The 12,893-nt window shown below is 43.5% G+C and overlaps 1 protein-coding gene across 1 annotated transcript; it reads right to left on the reverse strand.

Annotated features, from left to right (window-relative positions):
• Positions 1-401: 401 nt before the first annotated feature.
• On the reverse strand, positions 402-11,954 carry LOC132210109 (intelectin-1-like). The gene is given in 11 exon segments (XM_059649467.1): positions 402-554; positions 870-973; positions 1,597-1,717; positions 2,872-3,030; positions 3,537-3,772; positions 3,775-3,783; positions 5,453-5,605; positions 5,875-5,980; positions 6,800-6,861; positions 8,637-8,678; positions 11,927-11,954. Coding segments are annotated over 11 exon segments (1,173 nt in total).
• Positions 11,955-12,893: the final 939 nt, after the last annotated feature.

Raw genomic sequence — 12,893 nt, forward strand, 5'->3', positions numbered from 1 at the left:
GACTCAATCTCCTGAAAGCATGCCTAACAATCATTTTTGCATTAAGTTGTGAAATATGATAAGTTGGATGATACGGTAAGTTGTGGAAACAAACACACGCAGGTAGTATTTATAATGCCAGTTTGTTGAAATCCTGTAAGGAATCTCATGGAAACCATTACAGCATTTAGAAAAAAATAATTTTCAGAAACCCCTCACATCATCAGTGATTCATAATATATCCTGCACACCAAGCATTCAATGTTATACATCTAATCTCTTCTTGGACTTATGCTAACTTCAAAATGTAGAATGAAGTACACCATTACACCAAGCCATTTTTTTTAAACAAAAGCACTTTGTCACATTGCAGTCAATTGTCAGTAGACTAACAAGGTACTCCTATGAGGATATGGCCTACATTAACGGTAAAAGATCAACACTGCAGCCTCTGTGATCTCCTCTGATGCACTCCATGACCGATGTGTGCCAATCCCATCCCAGTCAAAGGCTGTGAAATCTCCACACCGCCTGGGCGATGCCTCCGGAAAGTGTCCTCCACCCCCGATACACTCCTAGACATAAACAATTCGGAATATTTCAACAGTCATATTCATCAGCATTTCGATGGGCAAAATCGCGAGGAAATGAACTATTGAGAGTCACAGGCTGAATTGCACTGATTCAGAAAGCCGCAGATGCAGATTCCACACAAGTAACAGGAAGTATAATGTGGGAAGAGGTAAGGTTATGCACTTTGCCCGTAAGGAGCTGAACATTATTTAAATGGGGCCTCCACTGAACCGTGATAATTCTGTGATTCTGATCGCTCACTCGTACCATCCACCCACTGCTCTAACATCCCTCGTTTTTGCAGTCCTAGTACTCACATGCTCCGAATTGCATCCAATGTGTTTCACTCCAGAACACATCGCCAGTGCTGCTTTCTCATTGTTGAATACCCTGAATTGCACATATCCTGGTTCAAATTCGCCTGCAAACACACAACAAATCGCACGATTATTTAAGTATGAAAAAAACGCATTGGGTCTTTGAATGTCACGGTTTCAACAGTCACAGTTGGAAAGGAGAAAGACATTAACAGATCGTTGCTGCTGTGGCCAGGCCTGCTGAGGATTTTCAGAATTTTGTGTTGAAGGATCTTGGGTGATTAGCTGGGTCATTTCAGAACCTGTTGTTTTCGCTTTATTCCTGGCAAGCCCATGTGGAGCACTCTCGCCCACCCGCCCCCCATACCCCGCTCAAAATCTTGCCTCACCTCTTCTGAACTGAGGTCAATAATGAGGTCTACAGGTGAGTGGCCCTGACAGAAGGTTAGCTAATCACTGTTCATCCTTACATAATAATGTCATGATTTGAAGCATGATCATAGAAACAGGAAAGATGCTTTGGCCTGTTGATCCATTCAATGAGATTGGGACTACGCTACATGTGACCTTCACAGCGACTTTGCAGTTGATTCTTGATTTGAACTCAACAGTCTCCAAAATCCAAACTCTCTTGCTCTTTTCCAAAGTTGCACCAAGCTTTAGGTAACCAATTGAAGGTGATGCCCATTGTTGCTCGTATAGATTAAATGAAGAATTCTGCGCTTACGTTGACTGAAAGGCCCGTACAACTGTTTTATCTTCTCATCGTTGCCGAAGTCATAAGTGATGCGACTTAATGGGCCGTTATCATCTGGACCTTTCCCTTTGTTGTATTCGACAGGGTGTTGCTCAAATTGAGAACATTATTCTCAGGCTGAAAGATATTCGACTTTATGTCTTGCTCTTCTGTGACCCTTATTCATTCTCCCACAATTTTCCGAACTTTGCAGTTCTATCCTCCCCAAGCATCATCTTCCTCCCCAATCCTGTCCAATCTCACATCATCCATGAAGATATTACTGCTGTCTCTGTTGAATGTCCCATGATTTCCCTATTATTAGCTTGGGTCAATAGAAATTTGGTGTCTGGTAGGCAGAAGGTTGTCGGGACAAGTTCCATGTAGTAGCTTGGCCACACAATCTAGACTGTGCGGTACAGAGGGTCGGTTGCATTGAGAGATGGGGTCACATTGATTGAAGGACATCCTTTGCTAGATGATTTCTTTTTTCTGAAAATAAAATGTTGTTGGCACAGGTAATCCCATAAGTCAATTAAATAAAAGGACGGCAATCCCAATAGTCTGCTCATCAATATTTATTTCCAAAGTCCTCGGACAGAAGTAATTCATCCTTTATCCCTTTATGATTTCTCCCTATTGCTGTGGTTCTGCACACCTAAACAATTTAAAATAGATCTAATTTATTGTCTGTGAGGAAATTACTGGCAAAGTGGCGTTTATGAGGGTAGGGAAATAACGCAACACTCAATAATCTTTAATTTTGAACAAGATAAGATTTTGGATACGCAATTTTTTTGTTGGAATCATGAACTGCAATCTATCCCACGCAGCTGTAAGTGCTTTCAAGGGGCAATGTGCTAATTTCCCATTTTTTTTCTTTCTTTTTTAAATGTTGTGCTGGGCTTCAGCGAATTAAATTTGTAGACAAAGCCCATTAACATTGGAACACCGGAATTTATTTACGTCTCTGCATATTACAGTGAGCTTGGAAGAAAAGTCAGTTAAAATAGCTCATCGTTTTTCCCATTATGATACCGACTAAACATCAATACAGTAATTGTTAGTAAACTATTTTGACACACACATGTGATGAAAAATACCATTGAAATGCGAGTCTTTTTTTGAAATTCAACTCACCGTTATTCAGTGTTCACCTGAATCACAACAGTGCTGACTAATGAGTCGGGGGATAGGACATAACTCTTGTTTTCATACTGTAGTGATTCTGAATTTATGAAATGCAGGCACTGCTGAGATACTCACTTGGAACAGCTGACACAAGTTTCCCCCATACTGTTGAAGGAAGGTGGTTTCAATGTGATAGCAGAGGATTGCTGCATCTTTCCAGCTGTTCAGCGGTGTGTCATTGGGCACGTGCCAAATTGATATGTCTGAAGCCTTTATGTCACCGTAACCTGAGTTCTGTTTGTAAATAGACACAGGTCGTCACAGCGACAGTTGAGCAACGTTCATGAGCATCACTAAGCCCCTGCGCACATCCTCACTCATTAAAGTGGGAGCCTCATTCTTGTTCAGTTAAATTCTAGCCCAGTGTTACAGAATAAGGAACCTCTATTGCAGTGATATCATTTCACAGGCAAAGTGGCCTGTGGATAATATTCCCTACCAATGTCCTCCCACAGAGTCATAGAAACACATTTTCTCTTCCCTTGAGGCAGGCAACTAACCAAAATCAACCATTCAAATGAAAAATACCACAATCTCTTCATTCATAAGGCAGCAAAATTGACTGGCAATTCAAATGAGACATTTTGGCATTAAGAACAAACCACTCTCAGCTCCTCCCAATGAATCTTTTGTTCTTTCAATATTTATTTGTGTTGCTTCAACTTTGGTCAGCTGTCCCATTCACACTAAGTATGACAAACGGTTGTTTTAAATAAAGAGATTACATAGAAGCTCATCACCTTCAGGTCATCACTTGTCGCTCCTTCTGGTGAACCAAACGTTGCATAGTTGGACCATGACCTACCTCCTGCTGGAGAACTGGCATTGCTCCCTTGCTGGCTGGACCAGCGATCTCCTATGGTGCATTTCCCAAGTATATTGTTCTCATGGACACTTGCAATTAGGGTCCAACCTCCTCCATTCGTCGTCATGTCACAGAAGGCTTGGTAGATTTCACCATTACTGGTTTGAATGGATGGACACCATCTGTATGAAGAGGATAAGATAGGCCATTCAATTGAATAAGAGCATTCCAGACCAGCAATGGCTGCGTATGTCAAATGGTTGGAACTACCATCACAACTGGAAGGACGCATTGGAGATGCTTTCCCTGTAAAATAAACGAGGTGTTGAATGAGTGAATGGAAAATCAGGACCAAAAGTAGATGACAGTGTCAAATGTGGTTAAAATATTGGCTTAAAAAAGAAACCATCTCATAATAATGAATTGGATTTGTGCTGTAGACTGGAGTGTCTCCAATCACTTCACAATTCATATAAGTACAAGAAACAATTGTATGTGAGCATGTGATTGTCCTTTTTTTTCTCAATACCTCCCACCCAGCTGAAATAATAAATCCCTGTGCACCTGCAGGAAAATGACTTCATTTACTTTGTACCTTCCCGTTCTCACAAAATTTCTGTCTCCCAGCGATGGTTTCTGGAACTGGTCAGAGGAGCCAAGAGCATCCACTCTGTCCTTCTTCATTGAAGGTTCCAATGTTCACACACAATCAAATATTTTTCTGACTCTGCTGCATTGGCAAGGAACATAGTTGTGTTCACCAGTTTTCCTTAAGAAAGTTACAGTCGATGGGTGCAGCGACCACAGCAGCAGGTCAGAAGCTTGGAACACTGTGGCATTTAACACATCGCCTGACTGTCTAAAACCTGTCCGCCATCTACATGTCAAGAGTGGAATACTCCACACTTGCCCAGATGAATGCAGCTCCAAAAACTCTCAAGAAGCTTGAAACCATCCAGGGCAAAGCAGCCGACTTGATTTGCACTACATCCACAAATGTCCATCCCCCTTTTTAAAAAATCTGCAATATGCCTAATTGTGATTCTTGCCTCCTTTTAAATCGTAGATCGTGCTTGCATATTTCCTACCAAAATGCATCTTTTCATGCTTCTCTGTGTTAAAGTTCATTTGCCATAATTGTCCCATCTTCAGGTTTGCAAAAACAAAGTTTTTCTTTCTCACCTCAGTGATGATCATCCTTGCTAGTCTGTTATTTTGCAGCGGTCCTCCTCTCTATTGCTGCTCCCGTTGTTGCTCTCATCTGCGCATTTAAGAATTGCGTTTCGTTTCTACAGCCCAATTGTGAACATTAATGATCTCAAGCAAGGACCTGAACGTCGCACCACTTCACATCGTCTGTCACGTAGCAATTGTTTCCTTCCCCTCTCTGTTTTGCCTTGAGGCAGATGCAAGAAATACAGTCCCCATAATGTTATTTAAACAAGTGCAGAAATCACTGGTGCTCCCGCCAACTTTAACCCAACAACGCAGAATGAAAACTGACTTACATTCATCTCACGTCCTGTTTGATGGCACATTGTACGCACCGTTGCTGTCGTCCTTGACTGTGTAACAGCAGTTATTGCTGCAAAAAAATTCTCCACCGGCTACAGAACCCTTTAGGACCTCTTGAAGGTGTGAAATATGCCACATAAATACAAGTTTGATTCCCCTTTTTCCAGAATTCAATGAGAGTTACAAATACTGGCTGAAATTAATGGCAGAAGAGGTAATGAGGCACGGAATACTGGTTATTTTTCGTTTATCTCTGCGGCAGTGAACGGAACTGTAGCCATACTGACTCTTCAATAGCTTAATGAGGCAATTGTATCTTCTGTTGAAAACATTTACCTTTCGTCACGTGGTATTTCTCTTTGAGTTCCCGGCAGCTCCTGGTTAAATTGTGGTGCTCGTCGGGTTTATCCGGGCAGCCATTGTTGTTGACTTCGAAGTCACCCAGGACGTTGAGAATTGCAATGTCATGGTTTCCAATGCCAACTTCATCTTAATGACAGAAAAGACACATTCTGTATCAGTGCCGGTGAAAGACGCAGAACAGACAGAAACATAGCAACATGGAGGTAAAGGCACAGAGAAACGGACAAGAGGAAACACAGAGAGGGATGCAGAAAGGTGACAGAGATCAGGATGAAGATATAGCAGTAAACAAGAATGATAGAAAGTCAAAGATACTTAGAAAAGAGGCTTCAGGGATCGTTACAAAGAGTTGGACAGAGGACACAGGGATGAAAAGGAAAACGAGAGGGAAATACCAACAGAGACAGAGATGGCAGAGATGCATGAAATGGAAAGGAAATAGCGAGGTGCGGTGACAACAGGAAAACGCGGCGGGGCAGGATTAAACTCGAAGTATCTATTCTGAAAAAGAGAACAGAGCCAGAGACCGATTTAGAAGATGAGAGCGAGAACATGAAACAGGAGAAGGAGCTGAAACGATGAAGTCACACATTGAAGCGCATAGAAAGAATAGCACATATTGAAGCACGTAGAAAGAATAGGACAGACAAAGAGAAAACCATAGCAACACAAGGACAAAAGGAAGAGAGAATGAAGGGAAAGATTTATGTTGGGTTGCAGCTCAGAGGCACCACTTGCCCTCTGGCACGCTGTTGAATTGATTGCACTCCTGATGGGAACACCGCACCGACCACCTGTGGAGTCAATACCCTCTTCAACTAACAACAGAGATATAACTCCTGGAATTTCTTGGGAAGGGATATAAATCCAGGGTTTGGTGCCGACATTAAACTCTGGGGAGTGGGGAAACCCCCTGAGAAAGGGTGAAACGGTACAGACCAGGATCCAAGCTTATCTGTACTCTCCCGCCTATTGTATCTCCCAGTTTAAATTCACAAAATCAAGTACAAAAACACGATAAAGTCACCACTTACCTTAGTAATGAGGAGGGGATTGCTCAGTGTTGGCAATGGCAAGGAGTAGAAGAAGGATGGTCTTCATTTCTTCACAACAGCTTTTCTGTCAAGGGCTGTAATTTTGGGATCGTTGTCAGCAAGAAGGGGAGAAACTACATTACCTCTAACTGGCATTTGGAACGTTGCATGAACACATTAATTCTTCTATTAGGATGGATGAAGTCAGTTCCTGCTTTATTGTCGAAAATTGCTGATGGATAACACCGGACCTCGAAGTCAAACTGGCATTGCTGCAGTAACTCACCTCAATGCCTGTCCACCATCTAATGCACAAATCGAGATCGTGATGGAACACGTTGCGCTCATCTGAGTGAATGCAGCTCGAAGAGCACTTTAAAAAATTAACACCATCTAAGAGAAAGCAACCTGCTTGATTGACACCTGATATTCCACTTTAAACTGTCTCTCCCTGCATTGGTAATGCTCAGAGGTGGACCATACCCACTCATACTCGTCTCTCCCGCAAGGGAAACGTGCTTTCAGCGGACTCTGTCGAGTTCCCTCAGGCTTTTCCACGTACCAATAAGATCACCTCTCATTCGTCGAATTGTTGCTCATTAAATAATTCCTCCATCACATCTGAGAAAGTGAACTCCTCTGAACTGCATCCAACACATTTCTGTCCTCCCTTAAATGAGGAAGACCAAAAATGTTCACAGAATTCTACAAGCGCTCCCAACAACAAACCAAAAAACTGCAGCAAAACGTCACAACTTTTCTGTCCCATTCCCCTTGTAAAATACAGCACCCTACAAATGATCTGATCTTGCACATCACCTGCTGTCCCTGAGGACTCATTTTATGTGATGCATGTACAAGGGCACCCAAATCCCTCTGTAGCTCAGGTCCTCAAATTCTCTCCAATTCAATAAAATGCTGTTTTTCTCCTCTCGCTGCCAAACGTTTCCATTTTGTACTCCATCTGACAGAGTTTTAATCACTCACCTCTCCCAACACTGAGAGGCTCCTGTATCACACACCGCATTCGACTCTCACCCTCACGTTCCTATCTGACCATGTAACACTTCACCCTCCTGTCCATCAAAAATCCATCTAACTCTGCCTTGAATAAATGCAATGATGCTGCCTTCACCACTTTCTGGAGACTTACGCCCCTCTGGGATAAAACGATTCTCAACACCTCTGTCTTAAAGGATCGCCTGCACCTCTCGAGGTCTTAGAGGTCGCAAGTCAGAAATTTTACTTTTAATGAGTTTGAAAATGAACATCAGCCCATTTACAGATGAACATCAAGAGGTCATCTGGATTTGCTGTAAATAATTGCCTTTTTTTACCGTAGAAATGTTCATGAATTTAACAGATTCACCTCTTCCCTGACTTTGGGCTGAAGCACGTCATGTGATTGTTCCACTTTTTCATCAGCCTCTCAACAGTAAAAGCTGGGAAGTAGCCGATCAGTACAAATTGCATTAAAGATGGTTAAACTCAGGGCGGTGTCAGTTACTGCACACAAAGTTTATTATGTGTCTGTGCTTGTGCGTCAGTGTGTTGTGTTTCTGCCTCTATGTATGTGCGTCTCCCGAAGCATGCCTGTCTGTGTATGTGTCTATATGCGTCTCAATGTTTCTAGTTCTGCTTCTGTTTGTGCGTCTATCTATACCTGACTATATCTGTGTGTATAAAAGATAACAAGGGGTCTTGACCCGAAACGTCAACTTTCCTGCTCCTCTGCTGCTGCTCGGCCTGCTGTGTTCATCCAGTTGTACACCTTGTTATCTTAGATTCTCCAGCATCGGCAGTTCCCAGTATCTCTATATCCTATGTGTGTGTGTGTTAGGGTATAGTTAGTGTGTGTATTAGGCAGCCAACTTAATCAAAGACCACTTCCATCCCGGTTATAATCTCTTCCAACCTCCCCCATCGGGCAGCACGTAACAAAAGCTTTTAAACACACATTCCAACAGTTCATGAATAGTTTCTTCACTGCTGTTATTAGACTTCTGAATGGAACTCTCAAATTTTAAAATTAATGCTGATCTCGCTCTTTGTGCGTTTACTCTGCAGCCATAAAATTTTATTCCTCACTCTGCTCTACTACCCTAATGAACTTTGTATGGTACGATCGGTCTGTACAGCTCGCAAAATGAAACTGTTCACTTTACCTAGGTACACGAGACAGAAATCATTTGAAATCAAAGTATTAGTGCGTGTTTCTATGTTTGTGTGCATCTCAGTTCAATGAGGTCTCTTGCTTCAGTGTGAATCCTTTGACTGGGTGAAACACCCACTCGTTCCGTATCTCTGTTTCTGCTGTGTTCAAAGTGATACAATACCATCCTCTAGTGGCCTCCTCATGCCACTTCACAAGCAGCAGGCTTTGGTTTGCAGTATCAATTCTTGTGAAACTCTCAGGTTGCGCAAGCATTTCTTCAAAGAACGTCTTTGGAGAGCCAAAGCAGATCTGTCTGATTCCCCTTAATGTTGCCCCTCAGATATAAGCAGAAGGAAATGAACATGCTCAGTGATGGTCTCACCCCCTCCACTTTGTGCGTCCCTGTGGGTATCTGTGTCTGTTTGTGGTGTGTGTCTGTGTCTCTGTGTCGATGGTGCTGTGAGCTACTCACTCCCTCTCTCTAATCGAATCCTCGGTGACTTTTTTTCACCCACCACCACCCCTGTGCAGTGGCGTGTGGAGGCTAGCAGACGGTGGCATTGTATTTTCGCAATTCATCCGCACCCCCAATCCCTGCAATAACAACCAAAACAGAATCCCCATCGTTCTCACGTACCACCCCACCAACCTCCGCGTACAACATCATCTTCCGAAACTTCCACCGCCTGCAATTCGACCCCACCACCAAAGACATTTTTCCCTCCCCACCCTTATCTGCCTTCCGGTGGAACCACTATCTTCGTGACTCCCTTGCCCACTCCACACTCCCCTCTGGCCCCACCACACACGGCACTTTTCCCTGCAACCGCAGGAAGTGCTACACCTGCCCCTACACCTCCTCCCTCACCCCCATTCCAGGCCCCAAGAAGACTTTCCACATCAAGCAGAGGTTCACCTGCACATCTGCCAATGTGGTATACTGCTTCCGCTGTTCACGTTGTGGGAACGGGGAAACCAAGCGGAGGCTTGGGGACCGCTTTGCAGAACACCTATGCGCGGTTCACACTAAAGAGCTGCACCTCCCAGTCGCGAACCATTTCAATTCCCCCCCCCCCCCCAATTCCTAAGACGACATGTCCATCCTGGGCCGCGTGCAGTGCCACAATGACGTTGCCCGATGGTTGCAGGAACAGCCACTCATATACTGCTTGGGAACCCTGCAACACAATGGAATCAATGTGGATTTCACAAGCTTCAAAATCTCCCCTCCCCCTGCCGCATCTCAAAACCAGCCCACCTCCCTAACCTGTCCTTCCTCCCACCTATCCCGTCCTCCCACCTCAAGCCCAACCCCCATCTCCCACCGATTAATTTCACCGAGCCCCATTGACCCGTCTGTCCTCCCTGGACTGACTTATCTCCTCCCTACCTCCCCATTACACTCACCTTCACTGGCTCCATCACCGACTCTTGGAATTGTCTGGCTCCTCTCCACCTATCTTTTCCTCTATCCATCTTCTGTCCACCTCCCCCTCTCTCCCAGTTTATTTCAGATTCCCCTGCCACTTCCCCTCCCCAATTTCTGAAGAAGGATCTCGGCCTGGAACGTCAGCACTCTTGCTCCTCTGATGCTGCTTGGCTTTCTGTGTTCATCCAGCTCCACACTTTGTTATCACTTTAAACACATGAGAGCAACTGCAAGTGTCTCTGAACTTCTTCCATTCTTCACTCTCTCACACACGCATTCGATCTCCTCCACACTCTCTAGCTCTCCCTCCCTTTCTCATTTTCTCTCTCTCCCACTATATCTTTCTTTCTCTGTCTCATTTCCTGCAGCCCATCAGTATCCCCACCCGCCCCCCCCCACGTTTCTCCCCCGATCCCCCAGTCCTTCAGCCCACAGTCTCGAAGACTGATTTACTTTCATGTCAAAACTCTCTCTTTATCTTTGCCTATCTGGAAATTTTATTAACTTTACCATTTTTACTTTGATAACTTGCAGCAATGGTTGTGCAAGATACCAATCTTCATCTTGTTTAATACCAAAGCTTTATAGCTGGTTATTTTTAAATTAAAACATCCAAGGAGGTCAGATAAAGCAATACACATCAATCGTTCATTGAACACTTTGTGGACTCAGTATGGCCATGGCATGGGACCCAGTTCAATGGTAATACTCTTGGGATATCTCACTTTAGGAGGCAGAAGGCAACAGTTAATTATACTGCACCCCATCGTTACCACGTCAGTTTCCCCATGATTGCACTTGTTTGTTCAACTGAATGCAATGAACATCAATAATGGTGTAATTGATATCGCACTGGAGATTTTATGCCTGTGTAAATACAAAGCTCCTCTCAGTTAAATCTCTATATTCTGAGATTGTACACTCTGCTCCTAAATCGACACAACACTCTGGAATTGATGAAATATGAGAAAGGAAGAGTGCTAATTCATAAATATATGTTATATACGAACATATAAATGCAAATATATATATATATATATATTTGTTGTCAGAAGGTTATTAAAGTCTGTGATTGTGATTAGAGTGAACGTCACAAACAATTACAGCCAGAGACAGCTAGGACACATCTGAAAACTTTGATTGAACGAGGTAGTAGTGACAGAAATATCTGTGTTCTTTCTTTAAACTTCAGGAGGGCATCTGTGAGTCAACTAATTAAAATTGAAGCTCACAGGGACTGAGGGAAAATTACTGACTCCATTATGAAATTCACTGCACGGCACAGACGAGGAGGGATCTTTGCTGAGCCGGTGTGTTTGATCATAGACGTTTCGTCACCCTGCCAGATAACATCGTCAGTGCACCTCCGGTGAAGCGTTGGTGATCTGTCCAGCTTGTTATTTATTGGCCTGTTTTGTTGGGGTCATTGGCATCACTTCTGCTTCTGTTTTTCAGTTGTTTGTAAATCGGCTCTAGTTCAATGTGTTTATTGATGGATTTCTGGTTGGAGTGCCAGGCTCCCAGAAATTCCCTGACATGTCTCTGTTTGGCTTGTGCGATTAAGGATGTATTGTCCCAGTAGAACCTGTGCCTTCTTTGTCCATGTATGTTGAGACCAGTGAGAATTGATCATGTGTCTTGGTAGCAGTTGGTGTTTGTGTATCTTTATTGACAGTTTTCTTCCTGTTTGGCCTCTGTAATGTTTCTCACAGACCTGGCGTAGTATTTTGTATATTACATTGGTTTTATTGGTTGTAGGTATAAGATCCTTCACATTTATCAGTAGCTGTCGCACGATGAATTTTAGTTTTAGTGGGCAACCCTGATACCTGGGGGTCTCAGCAAACTTGTGGCCATCTCCGATGTGTCTGTTTATTATAGTGTGTCTGGCCATGTTGTGGTCGGTTGCAGAGGTAACAGCGGGTTGTGCTTTTTGGGTATACATTCCTTTTAAAACAAACAACATAAATGCTCCTGTTCTGCTTTGCACAGTTCAAGGTCACTGCAGTGTGCTGTGGCTTGTTTGAATAACATCCTGATGCAGCTTCATTTAAGGGTGTTGGGATGGTTGCTGGTGTAAGTATCTGTTGCGCATGTGTTGTCATTCACTGCATATGCTAGTTTGGAGTTCCCCATTGTTCTCATGTTCTACCGTTATGTCTATATCTCACCTTTTGTGAATTTTATTCTGGTGAAGATGTTATTTAATGGCGGTGGGTTTCTTCTAGTCTTGTGTATTTGATAATAAGGAAGGTGTCACCTACACAGCAGATCCAGAGTTTGGATTGCATAATATGCCAACAATGTGCAGTCCTTGTGGAGACAAAGTCCCACCTTCACATTGGGAATAACTTCCATCATGTTGTGTGGTACTGTCACTGTGCTAAATGGGACAGACTTCGCACAGATCGAGCAACTCAGCACTGGGCATCCATGAGGTGCTGTGGGCCATCAACAGCAGCAATTGTACTCAGGCACAATTTGTACTCTCAAGGGCCTGACATACCACCACACCAGGGGATCAGTCTTGGTTCAATGGAGAGTGTTGGCGGGCATGCCAGGAGCAGCACCAGGCAGACCTGAAGATGAGGTGTCAATCTGGTAAAGCCACAAAACAGAAGTGGTGCCACATAGATAATAGATTGTTTTGTCAGTAATCATTAAGAATGAACTAAAAGCAAACCAAAATTTCGCTTCCTTCAAATGCATGTAATCACAGTGCTCTTACCTGTTTGGGCAGGAGATAGAAAATGTCCTTTTTAAGTCTGTTTTCTCCCAGTATAAAAGGTACGCTTG

This window comes from Stegostoma tigrinum, chromosome 10 (assembly GCF_030684315.1).
Source record: "Stegostoma tigrinum isolate sSteTig4 chromosome 10, sSteTig4.hap1, whole genome shotgun sequence".
NCBI classification, from domain to species: domain Eukaryota; kingdom Metazoa; phylum Chordata; class Chondrichthyes; order Orectolobiformes; family Stegostomatidae; genus Stegostoma; species Stegostoma tigrinum.